General features: G+C 39.8%; 1 protein-coding gene across 3 annotated transcripts; it reads right to left on the reverse strand.

Annotated features, from left to right (window-relative positions):
* Window positions 1–3,210: 3,210 nt before the first annotated feature.
* CACYBP (calcyclin binding protein) lies at window positions 3,211–12,813 on the reverse strand. Of its 3 annotated transcripts, none has more exons than XM_037506431.2 (6): window positions 12,692–12,813; window positions 8,623–8,842; window positions 6,758–6,854; window positions 6,412–6,511; window positions 5,039–5,136; window positions 3,211–3,646 (listed from the first exon to the last, which is right to left on the reverse strand). In XM_037506431.2, the coding sequence occupies exons 1-6, from the start codon at window positions 12,710–12,712 to the stop codon at window positions 3,490–3,492; spliced, it is 693 nt and encodes a 230-aa protein (XP_037362328.1). In that variant the 5' UTR covers window positions 12,713–12,813; the 3' UTR covers window positions 3,211–3,489. The 3 variants fall into 3 exon arrangements, with proteins under 3 accessions (XP_037362328.1, XP_054549431.1, XP_054549430.1); XM_054693456.1 differs by lacking the exon at window positions 12,692–12,813 and adding an exon at window positions 12,375–12,394; XM_054693455.1 differs by lacking the exon at window positions 12,692–12,813 and adding an exon at window positions 12,222–12,245.
* Between the last annotated feature and the right edge of the window lie 4,374 nt (window positions 12,814–17,187).

Consider the following 17,187-nt stretch of genomic DNA (forward strand, 5'->3'; position numbering starts at 1 on the left):
CATCAAATGTGCTTAATTCTTGTCACACCCCGGATAGGGCAACCTCTACTTTTTTGTTTGAATCAATGAGGGTCCAAGTATGATCCATATATAGCTAACCCGTGAACAAAGATTTAAACTGCTCGAGTCCACTTAAACACTGATTTTTTTTGTAAACAGATGAAGTAAACCTTAAGGTATCAATACAGTACAGTACTTTTAAGAGCATTTTCTCTTCCTTGCGATTTTCTAATTTCCTTTTCTCCAGCTGACTTTCTTGTAAGAATATGGTCTATAGTACATATACCATACAACATACATGTTCAATGGTTGTCAGTAAAGCTCCCAGTCTACAGCAGGCTATTAGTATAGTAGTTAAGGTTTGGGGGAGTCAAGTTATGCCAGGCTTTTGACTGTTCATGGGTCACTTGGTTGCTGTGTCACACTCCCCATTTTTGTCATTCATTTGTTGGAGGAACCAAGTGACTTGTGCTGTAGAAAGTCTTTAGGCTATTTGCTTCTTCATGTATCCTTTACTTTACTCCTCTGTCCCTATAAACTGGTAGTTACATCCAGAGGCTTGACTAGATTCAGGTTGTTTTTATAAGAGTGTTGTGTGCTCCAGCATAGCCCAGCAGAAGGTATGTATCTCATTCAACTGTTAGTGATGCTTTAGGATTGGAGGGGTTGAGGGATCCCTGCACTTTAAGCTCACTGTTCATTAACCTATCAACTAAAGATTAGTGTCACTGAAGATTGTTACCCTGATCTGTTTTTCAATAAGGGTTGCAATGTTTATTTTCTAAATCCCAACATTTTCCTGCATTAACTGTAATTTTTCTGTAAGGAACTTTCCTTTATCAACAGTGTTTCCCTAAAATATATTTCTTACCATCGATCACACAAATGCCCTCTCTACAAATTTTCAGAGTGAGCTGGTACTCTAGCAACATTCAAAGGTGAAAAACATTTTCTTCATCAACTTGTGTAGTTAATGTTTCTTTGCACCCATTCTAATTTTGATGGTCAAATTATCCCATCACCAGTGGAAGCCCCTCATCTTTCCATGCTGAGTTCAAGGTAAGTAACCCAGACTTCTTATTTCCTGCCTCAGAGACAGAGATTCTATTCAAAGTTCTTGTCATTTTCATAGGAAATGTTGAAACCACATCTGAGCACTAAATGGTGCTCACTGCTATTGAATTCTGAAATGTCATTGCTTTTAGGCGCCTTTGGTGGGCACCCTGCTAGGAATTTTTTTTTTTTAACAAAAACAATGGTACATTTATTTTTTACTTAGCAAAATATTAACTCCTAACATCAACCTATTCATTAACTTTATCATTGTTGAAAAATATATAACACATTAAAGTTTCAAAATACACCTTTTACTCAAGATTTCTGTGTGAATCTATTTTTGTCCTTAGACTACATCTTACTTCCAATGGGCCGTCAACACTGTGCTCTAGAAAAACATATAAACTTCTGTGTTAGGTTGGTTTTCGAATCTTAGGGTTTTATTTAGCATTTACTTATTTTTATTCATTTATGCACACAAGAACTGGGGTATAGGCCAGAAGTGTAGGGCTGGAGGGGTGGTCGGAGGAGTTGAGAGGATTCACCAGAGGGCAGAACAGGCAGATCTACCAAAATACACTGCTGAGGGGGGCAGCAGGTGAGACCTGAGAGTTCTGCTATGCCATGTGGGTTAGCTCCCTGGCTGGGGATAGAACTCTGTGCTACATTGGTTGATAGCACTGACAGCTTGATCGCACTGAGAATTTAACCCCTACAGGGAGGCCCCTTATTTAGCATTTAAATTGTTAAATTTCAGATTGAATCTAAAGTCAAAACTTTAGAAAGGTACTGCTTCTATCCTTTCCTTTTCCTATTGGTAGCCATTTTTTATTGCTTTTAGTTCAGTTCGTTTTTTAATTATAAGCAAATACAGCTGTGTGTATATTCACAGAGGCCAGTATGCTATAAACTATGTTCTGCACTTTGCTTTTTTTCACTTACTGTATCTTGGTGAGTCTTCTGTTAATACATAGAAATAATCTTCATTTTATTATGTGGCTGTAAGACTCCCTGTATGGAGGCACCAGTTTATTCGGCAAGGCCCCTATTAATAGATACTTGGAAATTTTCATTATTGTGCATATATTATTCCAAATTTCTTCCAGGTCTATATTTGAGAAAGAGCCTGGAAGTACAATTTAGAGTCACAGGTGAGTGATTAGATTATTAGACTTTACTTAGGTTCCACCTATTGATTTGATTTTGATACTTAAAAGGTTTTAAACACTTAGCCTAGTTGAAGTTAGGGCTATAAAAATAAAAATGAACCATCTTTTAAACTATTATGCTTTCCATTAATTCAGATAATCCCTCTTTACGGCTTAATGTAAATGAGCTGGTATGTGGACAAGTCATTCCAAACCAATGTATTTGGTATGATAAATCTTGTGTGTGTGGGGGGGGGGGCATGTAATTCTGCTGTTTGTTTACACAGAATGATACAGCTGCTTAAAGGTAATATTAAAATAGTTTATTGATTAGCTTGTTTCTCATTGCCGCCTCTTTCATCTACCAATTCCAGGTGAAGGAAGTAAAAGGCCTCTCAAGAGTTAACAGACCATGCTTGAAAGAGTTGTATATTCACATTGTGCTCTCATCTTCCAGTCTTACAGAATTGAACCCTAAACCTGTGCAATTTGATGCTATCTCCAGGTAGTATCAAAATTGAATTCTCACAGTGTCTGAGAATTGCTCTTTCAATGGGGTAAGGACACCCCTACCTCTTCCCTCCCCAGGTTGGGACTGGATCCAGGAGCATTCACTCCAATATAATGTAGTAATGGAGATCATAGGCATTTTGCTATTATTTCTGATGTAGGGTTAATTCCCTCTAAAATAAACAATTCCCACTGAGAGCCTGATTTTTCTGACATGCTGCTGGACAAACTAAGTTATTCCACTGAATAAAAATCTAATTTTATTGAACATAGGATTAGATGGATTTCTTACATGTATCTTTGCTTTATGCTTATTGTTCTTAAAAGCCCATTTGATCCAGGGTAAAACTTACTAACTGATACTATACAAATATTTTTAATCTATGGTCAAGTTTAGACTTACATTGGTGGGAGCTGATGTCAGGAACTTAAAGGCAAGGAAAAACTTGTTTTCTACCACTTAGCTGAACAAAAATACACACAATGTGGCATTTTCATTAGGCAAGATTTGCCTTTTTTACATTTCATACCAGAATACATATTATCCTTTCTTAAACAAAATGAACAAGTATTGAGGAAACCGTGTTTGGAGGAAGTGTATAATAAGCATATTTTATTTAAATAAATCCTCCAGCTGGTAATGGAGAATTCATTGCCTTTACTTAGAAGGCTAAGTAAATAGTTATCTATCAAATTTATCTGTGCAGCTCACCAACATTTCCTAAGTGGAAACATCGGTATTTCCACATCACAGTTCTCAAAAGGACTTCAAAACTCAAAATTCTGTGTCTCCTTTGGCTTGCTTCTCTCTTGATTCCACCCAGGCTTTATTAATGGTTCGCTTCATATCATCATCTCCATCTTCATAAATTTTCTTTAGAACATTCATCAATCCTTCACTAGGATCTGTTTCAGTGTCATAGGAGGGCTTCCTGTCAAGAAGAAAACACAGTCAATAATATATAAAAATGATGACAGTTACTGACAGCAATGTTATGTATGACTACTAAGTATGGAAAGATACAAATCAGATAATGTTGGCAGGAAATGGAAAGGCAGGGCAAGGGGGATGATAGTGTTTCCAAACATTCACAATTAAAATCACACACACAAATTCATCTTAATGAAAACAATTTACATTCCACACTTAGTCCACAAAGGAGTGGTCATCAATACAGTAAGGGGCAGTGGGATTTCAGGTGATTTTCAGCAGGAAAAGCAAGTTGGGGTTTTTTGTTTTTTTTTTCTGAATTATTTGAATTTTTACAAGCATGGTTCCTCAAATAACCTGTAAACAATACTTCAACTGAAGGAAAAACAAACAGGCATTACACATGGACACACTGAAGCACACTCTTTTTTTTTTCATTTTTATTTACAAAGTTGTTCTTCCTAACTCTGAGATACATGAGTCTGGACCTAATGAGTTAAAAAAACATTATCCTTAATATAGTCAGTACCTCTACTTCAATCAGCATCCAAACTGGGTGAATTAACTATATATTCAGTTTTTCATTCACCTCAATTACTAAATGCCAGATTCTGTGCTGGATGCTGGGGATAAAGTTAAGAGGAAGACAAGTACCCTATACTCAGGTAATTCAGTTTGGATTTAAAGTCAATGTTGGCCTCCCTGGTGGCGCAAGGGGTTAGGACACAACCTGTGAAGCTGTCCGCAGCCTCCAGCGCGAGTTCAATCGCTGGCCGGCCAGGGAGCAACTCCACTCGCCCACTGCTCCCCTCAGCAGTATACTTCAGTCGATCTGCCTATTCTGTTCCCTACTCTGTCTCTGGTGAATCCCCGCACCCGCCACACCTCTGGCCTATATCCCAGCTCTTGTATGCATAAACAAATTAATCTTTAAAAAAAATAAATAAGGTCAATGTTGTAGATAGGGTCTAATTCCAGCCAACCGTATCTCAAATGCAAGAAGCAATAGTGAGACCTACTACATATCAGAAACTTCTGTGGAATTCGAAGACCACAATGGGTATCTGGTCCTTCCTGGAACTAGTGAAATAAAATCCTTGGGAATGGGCACAGAATCTATATGGAAGCACCACTGCTCCAGGGTTTATCTGCACTGGGGGAAACAAATTAACCAAACTCACAAAAATGTCCCTTAAAAAGCCACTTGGTGAACGTGTACCCTCTTTCAGGTAGGTTCTGACAGTTGAAAGCAGATATAAGTTAATGGGCATTAAGAAATAAATGGCCAAATCACAGACTATACACCCTATTATCCATAAAGACAAAATAATAGAAATCTACAATCCCAGTAAAGAATACATTAAAATTCTTAAAGAAATGAACACAGGCTTACTCTTTCTCTTTGCATTCTTTTTCAACCTGAGTCAGGTAGTCCCACCGTGTGTTTTCTGCCTTCTTTCTACATAAGATCAGAACTGTATCAGTCTTGACCTGGAAGAAAAGTAGGGTAAAAGATACAGCTCAGAACATGAAATAAGAGTATTTAGGAAATATTACTTATATTCAATTAGTCAAGATCCATCCTAGGTGCCTGACATTTTCACGCAAAGGAAGAAGACCATAACAAAACTGAAGTACTTTCAAATACTAAGTGCTATCAAGACAAAGAGGGTGTTGGGATCAGGAACCTTATTTAGAAAGGCCTTTGAAGTGAAATCTGAGCACCCACAAGGTTCAGGAGAAAAGGCCAGAAAGGGCTTCAGGATAGGATGGTATGGTTATGTTTCAAAAAAAAAAAAAAGTGACTGGATTTGGATGACTGAAGGAGTGTTATAGTAAGAGGGATCAGACAGGAAGGCAACTACATCATATAAGGTAATACTGGGTATGTAAGGAGTTTGTAAGGTGAGAGAGGAAGTGCAAGAATACACAATGTATTCAAGAATGATCCATATTACTCTGTGACATGTCTTCTGAGCTTCCTTCAACTGTGGCATTGGAGGATGAAGGGAACACTGAGAAACAAACTAATCAACAAACTATTTTAATTTTACCTTAAGCTGTTGTATCACCCTATGTAAACAAAAAGAATGACAAGTCTACATAGCAGCTCATTCAAATAGAAAAGAGGGATTACCTGAATTAGTGAAAAGCATGAATAACAGTTTAAATGACATTTCATTTTTACAGCTTCTACTAAACTCCAACTATGCTGTGCTTTAAAACCTTTTATGTATCAAATTATAGAAATTAAAAAATCACATAGTGCCTCTCTAATAACTACCTTAATTTGAGAAATTTATATTTCATTTCAGTACACCATTTTAATTTTATGAAATAATTATTCCCAATGTGCAAATGAATGGTACAGAGAGTAAGTGAGCTGCCAAAGGGCACATCTATCAAGTGACCAAAAGTGGCATTAAAATTCCAGGGCTGCTCTTAGCCATTTTTAAAAGTTCATTCCCCTATGATTTTACTGCAACATTCTTATACTCTATTCTATTAAAGCAGGAGTCAACAAACTTTTCTGTAAAGGTTCTATATTTTAGGCTTCATAGGTGATATGGTCTGTTGCAGCTGCTCAACTGCTGTTGTAGTGCCAAAGCAGATAGTGCATACCCCACTGAGTACTGCTATGTTCAATTACAAAATAGGCAACAGGACATGGTTTGCTGATCCCTATAACAAAGGACAAATTTTAAGTCTGCCAGATTTAATTTAATGAAGTTTCACAGTATTATGACCAAAAAAAAGCAAACTTACTTTTTTTGAACTGCCTTCCACAGAGATGGGTTTCAAGAGATTGTTCACAACCATGGAATAATTCTTCCCATTTAGATTCTTTACCAAAAGATCAAATGACCTACAACACAATTGTGAACACATTATCCTTTTGGGACTGTGAAACACATGCCTTCCAGTTCCTTTGGAAAAGTTTCCAGTTTTATTTTAGGATGTGCTCTTGGCTATCCCAGGTTTTAAGACTCTTCAAAGCACTTTCAAGGGATAATTTTAAATTTAAGTAGAACTTTAGAAACTGCAAAGAAAAGAGGCATAATAAGGCAATACCTGACTCAGTGAGCACCCTCCTCCTGTGATGGGAACTCACCTCTCTGTGAAATGCACTTGCACATTCTCAGGGGGCACTTGATGAACTCCAGTTAAGGTGATATAGATTTTCACAAACTTATCAGACTGATCCCATCCTATGAACAACAAAAGATGGAACGTGATTGAAGTCTCTGATACTATCACTTAAATAGCAAATGCATATAGCTCATTGTAAAACTTGGTGAAATGAAAAAGCAGTAATAGAAACATGAAAAAAACTAGTTTGTAGATGAAGCCTCAACACAGTTATTATCTACCCCAAGTTAGGAATCTAATGGCAGAACTTTGATTCAAACCCAGATTTACTGAAGAATGAAGGGAAAAAAAAAAAAGTCCATGTTCTTTTTATTAAGGCAGGTGACTGTCAAGTACATTCTGTAAGGAGCTCATTTCCCCTTCTCAAGGAAAATAATTTTGTCCTACAACTAAATATTCACAATTCTCCACTGAATGGCTGAACAGCACTGTTGTCTAATTTCGCTATCATTTCTACCTCCCTGAGCAGTTCAACAAATGCAATGCTTCCTCAATTCCCTCCCCAACAAGATGCAACATAAATTTTAATAGTCCAATTCTTCTTCCAAATTTGCTAATTTGACCAACCTACCAGTATCTACTGAATGCCATTTCAATATATAATACCAAATTATTTAGTCTCTAACCCAGATGAATTCTATCAACACAAAAAATAGACATCACGTAAGCATATAGTGCAATACATATATTTATGCACTTCCATATACTTTTATGTGTGAGTGTATGGATATATCCCTGACTGTTTCTCTTTGATCCTATGTAAGAAAAATGTAATGTTAATTCAAAAAGATGTCCGTCCTAGCAAGTTCTGGAGGAACATATAGTTCCTACCCATTCATTCAATCCATCTTCCATACACTAGTGAATTCTCCCTAACACACTAGCAAATTTTTCCCTAATGACAAATCTGCATTTCTGCTTAATGTACCACAATCGTACCATCTTCAGACCAGTTTCCTAGAGTCAACTAAATACGTAACATCTCCTATAGCACTTGTGTACATCTCTACCACAGGAGACACACCACACCTTTGTGGCTATTCATGTCCTTTGCTCCTGTGGTTTCCTCACACTTGTTGAATTTCCTCTTCATATGCAAAAGTAAATATTTTTAATTCTCATGACTGTTCTTTACTACAGCAAAAGTATTTCATCACCTGTGTTCTCATAGTAAATATTTTCTTAACTGAACTGATAGAGATTTTAAAAAATACTATGTGCTAGATACCACGAGAGCAAAGACAAATAAGACTGTCCATGTCCTGGTGAGAGCTCACTGCTCAGACTCAATTTGCACTGTTTCTAAAGCAAAAATGCTCACAACCTATTGAGTTAAAATGGTATTATTATACTGAGAAGTTATTAACTACATGGTTGTCTCAACCACACCCAGCACTGGGACTAGACTGTAGCCACCATTGTGTAATCACAAGTACTAGCACAACACAGGCCCACATTAGGTGCTCAAAAAATTTCCTGAATTAAACTAGATTCCCTTCTTAATTATGATGACTGCTTAACAAACTGAAATACAAAACAAGACTGAAAAAAAAAAATCCTGTCATATATATTGAATATATTTCAGAATAGGTTCCTTCCTTGTTGCTACTATCAATGCACTAAGTCATTGTCCATTCACTAACAGATTTTATAATGTATCCTTTCTTTTATTTCTTAAAAAGCATCTTATTAAATAAGAATTGATGGCTCCTGGTCCTCCCTTTCAAACCACCAAAAACAAATATTCAAAACTTTTTAAAATTGTCTGGTTAGTGGGTCAAAAGTGACAACTAGGTTGCTGGGAGGATGCAAGGGAGAGAGTCATACCATAATTACTGATTTTCACTGTGTATCCTGTGGTGATGGGAGCAACCACAGCAGCTGGCTTTTCATTGTCATGAAGTTCTGCTTTGCTCTGTGATTTCTGCTGCATCTTGTTCTTGATTTCTGTCTCAATCTTGGATTTTTCAGCTGTAAGGGCATCTCGTACTCTCTTTCTAGTGGTCTTTTCCAGCAGCACCTTTACCTCTTCTAAATCTTTCTGTAGCTGTAAAAGATAAGTTAACTATCATAAATAATAGTCTGATATTGTACCCATGGGGTCATTTCAATGTAAGGAATTAAGAGGTTCAGGGCCTCCCTGGTGGTACAACAGGTTAAGTCTCAGTACTGTGGAACTGTCCGCAGCCACTGCAGCAGGAGTTCACTCCCCCAGCCAGGGAGCTACTCACAAGGAGCAGCAGACCTCTCCAGACTTGCCCGCTGTTCCCCTCAGCAGTGTATTTCAGTCAATTTGCCTGTTCTGCTCCCCACTGTCTGTGCTGAATCCTCTCATCCCCCACACCTCTGGCCTGCACCCCAGCTCTTGTATGCATCAATAAATAAAATAAATCTTTAAACAAAAGGTTCATTTAAATTTTCTAGCGTGGATAGCAGCTAGGAAATCTTTCCTCTAGTTTACTGACTTGTAAATAACCCAAGCTTCCTTTTTTTTAAAAAGGAACACTTAATCTTGAAATGACAATAGGTGATCAAGCCTACATTGTCTGGTCTGGTTGACTGTTATCTGCCTTTGTTTTACAACATTTTACATACAAGATACTATGGATAAAGAAATCTTTTCAAAGGCAATGATTTTCTTTATAACTTCTGGTCCTAATGATCTGATATTAAGATTTTTAAAATATTAAAGATGAGCAGATACAAGATGGATGAGTGGAGTGAGCAATGTGGCAGCTTTACAAAGGTAAACCTCTGATTACCACACTTCACTGTGCGTGGCCCTCCCTGAGGTTCCTAACCCAAATACCCAAAGCCACCCATAAAAGTTAGAATTTTTAAGACAAAATAAAAACACACTTCTGCTTTTAAGAAAAAGTCTTGTTCTCATGCTCTGGATCAATCTTATAGTTAGAAATCTGGAATTTGGCTGACCTCTTAGATGGGGGCAAACAATCCAAAAATGCACATGGATCACTAAAAAGGCCACCTGTTCTTTCCTTCTCAAGCCAGTGCATCATCACCTCTAAGTCTCTTCTATTTCTACCTTCTAGAGATAGAGCCAACATTTTATGAAGTTTAAGAGTAAACAGATTGCTAAATAGATGGTTAAAAACTAATGAGCTTAACAATTTTTCCCTTATTCTCTAACATACTGTAAATGTATTATGATCTTTACAAACTGGTTCATTTTTCTTAATTTTACATTCTGCGTAGATACTAACAATTTGACAAGAATCTTATTACATTATAGCCTGGGATCACTTAATAGGTAAAGCATAAAAATCCTTAAATGTTTGATAATTTCAGTCTTAGAGAATAGCAGAAAAAGCAATGTGTTTAACCCCATGTCTGATTATCTCATTTATCAGATGCCCTTGTTTCACCTATCTGTAATTAATATGGTATAAAATGTCCAACTGTGCCCAGTCCTCTGTCCACACTTTGTTCCTCCTCCAACAGTCAACTAAAAACAAGCAAATAAAAAAATGCAAACTCATCTTTTGACTGCACAGTCAAGATGATTGGGTTTTTGTTTATTATGTTTTCAAAAAATCACAATGAATAATTTCAATAAAAACACTGAAATGTAAAATGAGTACATTTATTTCCAGAATATATACTTAGTTAAAAAAAAAATTAAATAGAATAATGTATCAACAAGAAGTTTTGCTTCTTGACAGAATACTAATCATTTTTCTAGGAGACTCAAGAAAGTAGTAAGAATTAATCAAGGAATTGTACATTGGCTGAATTCCCAGGTCCTCTTTATAGCCAGTTTTGTCTCTACAGTACAAGATTAAGGTATCAACTATCCGTCTGCAGAAACTTGGAGGGCTGTTTGAGGTAGTTCCTCAGTTCTGTTACTTACAAACCTGCAATGGTAAGAGATGCTCCCAGTGCTTTCCCCATGGTCTTTATGAAATCTTAGATAATAAAGGCCTTTTTCTATTTAGCATGCATGTTACCCTTACTCAAAATGGAATCTCCTTTCACCCCCACTAAACATATTCAAACTTTAACTTCTAATTTATTTCCAAATTCTTCACTAGGAGGCATTAAAAACAAAGTACTTTAAAACAGGCAAATACTTAAACACACATTCCTCCAAAGATACATGTAGAAATAGCCATCAAGACTGTGAAAAGATGCTCCACATCATTAGTAATAAATGAAATGCACATCAAATCCACACTGAGATACTACATATCCACTAGAATGGCTAACAACAAAACATAAACCAGAAAAGTGGGAAGTGCTGATGAGGATGTGAACAAACTGGAATTTTCATACATGACATGCGGGAGAGCAAAATAAATGGTGCATGGAGTCACTGCAAAAGGAGTTTGGTCCTTCTAACCTTAAGACCCTGCAATTCCATTCCTATGTATGGAACTGTATGTACCTCAGAGAACTGAAAACTTTTGTCCACATAACAAGTTACATACAAATATTCAGTCAAAAAGTGGAAATAATCCAAATGTCCATCAACTGATGAATAAACAAATTGTGATATATGCATAAAATGGAGTCTCATTCACACATAAAATACAGACTATACCATAGACGAACTTGAGGCATCATGCTAAGTAAAAGATGCCAAAGAGCAAAAGGTCATATAGTATAAGACTCCATTTACATGAAATGTCCAGAATAAGCAAATCTATAGACAGAAAGTAGACTGAGTACCATGAGCTGGGAAGAGCGGACTGGGGAATAAGTGCTTAATGGGCATCATGGGATGATGAAAATGTTCTTGAATCAGGCAGTTAGTTATATAGCTGCACAACACTATGACTATACTAACAATCACTGATGGGTACACTTAAAATGAACTGTTTTTTTTTTAAATTTTAATCTCGAATGTGTATTTTCAAGTAACTCAAAAGTCATTTGCTTTGAAGAGGATTAATAATGCTGACCTCAGTCTGCTCAGGGCATGTGGCACCACATGGCCTATCTTCAGGCTTCATAAATGTGACAAGTTACCCAGAATACTTACACACTTGTTCTTCACTTGCAGCAGATTCCTAAAGTCTACACACTCTACAGAGCTTTCCCATTTTGTTCACATTGAGGGAGAAAAAAAGTGTCCAGAAAACAAATCTAGTTAAAACCTCAATATGTAAACAGTATTGTCTGCCCTCCTACTTAGACCAGAGTGCAGTAATGCAAGTATTAGTATTATTAGTATGCAAGTATTATTAGTGTCCAAAAAATTTAGTCCCCATGTTCATACAGCTTAACAGAGGAAAAGGCTATTTCCTACCACTAATTGTAATATTTTTTCTTCAGAACGCATACAGCAGATTACTGTTTGCCAAGTTAAACTTTTAGAACTATAACTTGGTCTGTACAAGCCTAGAGATGGCCCAACGTAACACAGGCACTGCTATGTGTAAAGAAAACATAACCAAGAGCATTACAGTGCTGGGACCAAGGACTTCTCGCCTTCCGACTGCTCCACCAGCAATGACACTCGGTGTTAGAGTAAATGGGGCCACGCGCCCTAGGGCTGGAATAACGGAGCCCAAGGAACCGAAAGAACCGCGAAGGTGACCAGCTCTCTCGCGCCCCACCTGCACTTCCAGCACTCGGGGATCACGACACCCCCCTGCTCACCCTCCCGGCGGGGAGCCACCCCGCAGGGCCCCGCGGAGCAGCGGAGGGCGGCCGGCAACTCTGTCCCGGGGCGGAGGCCGCCGGGGCCCGGTGGGCAGGTGGGCAGGTGGGCGGCCGTGGGAGGCGCGAGGGCAGGAGACACAGGAAGGGACCACGGGAGGCGGCCACCGCGGAGCAGCTCGGCACGGGGACCCGGGCGGTGGGCAAGAGTGGCCCGCGACGGAGCCGAAAGCGCCGGCGCGGCCGACCGAGGAAGGCGAGGCTGGCCCCTTACCTCTTCCCACGCTGAGGCCATGGTCGGCTGGAGTCCGGCAAGGCCCGAGCTGCAGCCGCGCAGTGACTAGAACAGGAAGCGCCGCCCCGAGTGCGCCCACCGCCAGCGCGGACCGCCCCGGCACCCGCGGCAGCGCCCGCCACACGCGCCTACAGCCGACCCTGCGCGCGGCCCGCCTTCCGCACGCGGCGCCTCTGGAACCTTCGCGATTTCGTCGCCGCCGCCCACCCCGAGCGCCGCCCGCCGCACTCAGCCCCGCCCCCCGCGCCGGGCCCGCCCCGCCCCGCCCCGTCCGCCGGCCTCCTAGCAACGCCCAACTCTCGCGAGCAAACCGGCGCGTCAGGCGAGTAACGCCTCTTCCTTCCGGCCCGGGCAAGTGCAGCGTTATATTTTGACCTCCTAGGCCCCGGCTGCGCAGTCGTGGTCGGACCGCTCGTCCGCACTTTCCTGAGCCAACCCCGGAAATAACGTACAGATGTTCGGGGGTTCAAATTGGCTGCTCCCCGTCCCCTCTAGGTCACCCACTCTCGGAGCAGCCATTTTCCCTAGGGCTAGTGAGAGCCCCTGCTAGACACGGGCAAAAAATTTCAAAAAGGGGAGTGGCTAGGCCAGGAAGGAAGAAGAAAAGTGTGGAGGACTCTTCGAGGGAACAGTTTGCTTTTCAGTGGTTCCGGCGCGCTGGGGACGTCACGGTTTCGCAGGGCTTAGTGGCGTCATCCAGAACCGCAACAGGAAATGGGGCTGCGTTGGCGATAGGACTGGCCTCTGTCACACCGCCCGGAACTAAGGCTGCAAATACGGGGCGCCTCGTTCTGACAAGGCAGTTGCGGTCGCGCCTTTCTCTTAGTGTGCTGTTGAATTACTTCCCTCGTGCCTTCGCCCCCTCACCGACCGTTCCGCAGCTTTCCAGTTCTCCCCAGTTTTGCCTTGGGTTTAAGTGGTCTAGTCACCTTCGGAGGAAATGTGGTCGGAGTTTGCCTGCGGCTGGCTTCGGCTCTTCCCTCCAGCTCTTCCCTCCAGCATCCCGAAGCGCTGAGCCCCGCTTTTCAGGTTGCTTTAGTAGCAACCTCAAAACGCCTACAGAGGCGGTTGTGCACATAAATAGTATGTCAACCTGCATAAGTCAAGTAGCCTGCGCTGGGCTTTCTATATGAACCAAGGTAGTGATTAGAATCAGCAAGTCGGAATAGGCGAAGGCGCCGAGACAAATGAGGCTGAGCATTCCTTGTAGAACAGGCGAATCGGAAGTACAAAACTAGACAAGTTACACAACATGCATAAATCCCAAACATGACGCTAAGAGAAGGAAGCTGGACATCAAAGAGGATAGGTTGTTTGGTTCTATTTAAATTAAGTCTAAAACCAAAATTATTAGCTCAAAGTGTTAAAAAAAAAAAAGGAAAAGGTTACCTAGGGTGTGGAAGACAATGACAGAAAGGAGCCACGAGGTGGCTTGTGAGGTTCAGATAATGTTCTGTTGGTTAATTTGAATGCTGGTGACTGGTGTGTTCATTTTATGGAAATTTAATTGAGCTGTAAACATTTGTGTCGTTTCTTTGTCATGTTATATGTAGTGAGGAGGAATCTCTGTTAAGGCGGGAGGTGTGAGGGTGAAAGAATTCATCAGAAACTGAGTGGAGACTAGAAAAGGCAGATTTATTTAAATACATTGCTAAGAGAAGCGGCAGGTGAGGTCTGCGCTGGAAGTGTTAGGGGGAAAAGGATGTCGGGGCTGCTCTATAACAGAAGGAGCATTTGAGTCACTCTTTTAAACTGTGTTTTTGAAGCCTTTCTAGGCAGTTTGCACCAGTTAGCTGCTGGGATGTCGGGTCTCAGGCGATGCCTTTTGACACAACCGTGTGCTAGTCCTGTTTCTGCATTCCTGGAGCCAGGCTGGTTTTTCTGGTCATGGTGGCTGGTTTTATGATCTTGTCCCTAAGGCAGCCTTATCAATTCCCTTATCTACTCTAGCCTCCCATAGCTGCCTGCTGGGCAGGAGTAGGGAGTTAGTTTTTAACATTATCTTATACCCCGACATTATACTTAAAAGTCATACTTAAGCAAGTCCAGGAAGGAACTTTGCTGATGCGGGAGAAATACTACAATTGCAACGGGGTGGTCTCCAGGAAAGGGAGAGGTTCCAGGTTCCCTGCCCCACCCAAGGGAAGGTGGAGCTGAGCAGGGAGAGAAGAAGCTTCAGAGGAGACTGAAGAAGGAAGGAAGCAGGATGGAGAGCCAGAAGGACACCTGGAGGAGGCACATGATGCCGAGAGACAGTGAAGAAACTGTGCTTGCCTTTTGGTCGTGGACTGGGTGAAACAGATGTGGGTGAGAGACCCGTGGGGAGGTGACAATGGCAGTTTTTGTCTCCGTATTGATTTTGCTCTTTTCCTTCCAGACTTGTCTGGTTGGTTCTGAGCCTTTCCTGTGGGTCCCCACTGGAAGATGCTTTAGACTTGTGGCAGGCCTTGGGGCCTTGCTCTGGGCCAATTCTGCTTGGGTGGACTTTTACCCACAAGCGGAGGGGTAACTTTGGGTGCTTAGTTTAGAAACTATATTCTTTGCCTTTCCTGTACTGTTTACTAATTATATTAAAGTTCCTTTTCATTAAAGTCTCTTTGTGTTGATGTGGCGGATGGCAAACCTATTTAGAGCAGGCAGGTTTGCAGGTTTGCAGGGTTTGCAGGTTTGCCCCTCTCCCTGCCCTGTAACACAATGATTAATGCAATAGTCAAAATATATGGCAGGAATCCTGAGATGTGTACATTTTATTGTATGTAAATTATACCTTAGATATTTTTTAAGTGCCCCACCAATAACCTGAAGTCATTTAGTAGTAAACAAGGAAGAAATACCTCATTGCTCTGGGTGAAAGCTCAGCAATACAGAAATTTTCAAATTTGTTTAGTGATGTACACGGGGGCAACTCTTTCCCTTTAGCTATCCTGAAATCACAAGGGTTTAAATACCATCTGTTAGCTAGGGACTCCCGGTCTGCAGTTTCAGCTGCACCACTCCTCTGAGCTCCAGCCTTTGCTTGGAAGTCTAATAAACACATCAAATTTGGCTTCTCAAAAATTAACTCCAAATTTATCATCTTACCCCAAATCAGTCCCTTTACTTATTTCCCAGTTCTGTGAATGGACACCTCAGTCTTGTAATTGCTCAGGCCAAGGAGTCAAACTTGAACCTTCATCTCAGATCCTATCTCATCCTGTAAGTCTTGTTTCAAAATATGTCGAGAATCAAAGCACTTCTCACAACTCCCACTCCTTTTACCAAGACCAAGCTGTTGTCTGGATTTTTAGCCTCCTAACTTCATCACAATAAATTGTGAATTTCCTAAAATTTAGATGTCCTAGTATAATGTTAAGAATTTCTCTAATTTTAATTCCTAATTCTCATAACAGCAAGTGTAACAAAAATATAACAGGAGGGAAATTATTATCATGGTATTGAATGTAACGTTGAAGTAAGAAATAATCTTTAAACCATTTCCAGAAATTTATGTATATGTGTATAAACGTAGGTGTAGCTACCTAATGTACACATGTATGCACATGTACTTTGTAAAAATTAGTCAAATTTTAATTTAGGAAAGCGAGATAGTCTTGTTTAAAAATACTGTGTTTAAAACCATTAATTCATGTCTAAAATTAACAAGCATGTGGATGTTAATATTGAGCTGTTTGCTATTTAAATTGGAAGGGTCTATAGCATTTGGCATTATTACAATTAAAAAATATTGGGGTAATGGAAAAATTAAGTCATTGTAATTTTGTTTTGGCACACATTTACTTGTTATATTGAGGAATATTGTCTTACCACTTCTAGAGGTATCTTGAATTTTATACATAAGTATATAATGTTAAGGAAAAAAATTATTTTTACATTAAGATTTGTTAAAATTTAAATTACAGCAGAAACACAATTAATTTGTTCTATTTGGCCTACACTTCATTGTAACACAGTTGCTATAACTAGCCCAGACGTCAGTATCGCAGTCTATATGAGTAACTGAGTACATGAGATGCCAAAGTTAAAAAAAAAAAAAATTGCAACTTTACATTCTGAGATAAAATAAAAACCCCACAGCTTTCAAGACATGCCCATCAGAGTCACTGTGTCTAGTTCCAGTCTCCAGATAAATGAAAACTAAGCCTTTCCTAAAAAATTAGAACCCTTAAAATCAAACAAAACTTCTCTTTTACAATGCTGATGTTCATGTGATAATATGAAAACTCCTCTTTTTGCACATGAACAAACTAATTATAGACTTGTAGATACTTGGAAATTGTGTAGGTTTTCTTTTTCCCATTAGATTTAGAATTTCTATTTAATGACCCCTTTCTTCTAAAGCCTGAACTTCTATAAACTTTCCTTACAAGCAAACTTTTAAAAGATCTTGCTCTGGGTCTTTGACAGTAACCACATGTTTTGTTAAAGTATATTTCAAAAAGATGAAATCAAGACTCATGCAAATATAAAATGGACAT

Source organism: Talpa occidentalis, unplaced genomic scaffold (assembly GCF_014898055.3).
Source record: "Talpa occidentalis isolate TD23 unplaced genomic scaffold, MPIMG_talOcc4v2.1 talOcc4.12, whole genome shotgun sequence".
In the NCBI taxonomy this organism is placed as follows: Eukaryota; Metazoa; Chordata; class Mammalia; order Eulipotyphla; family Talpidae; genus Talpa; species Talpa occidentalis.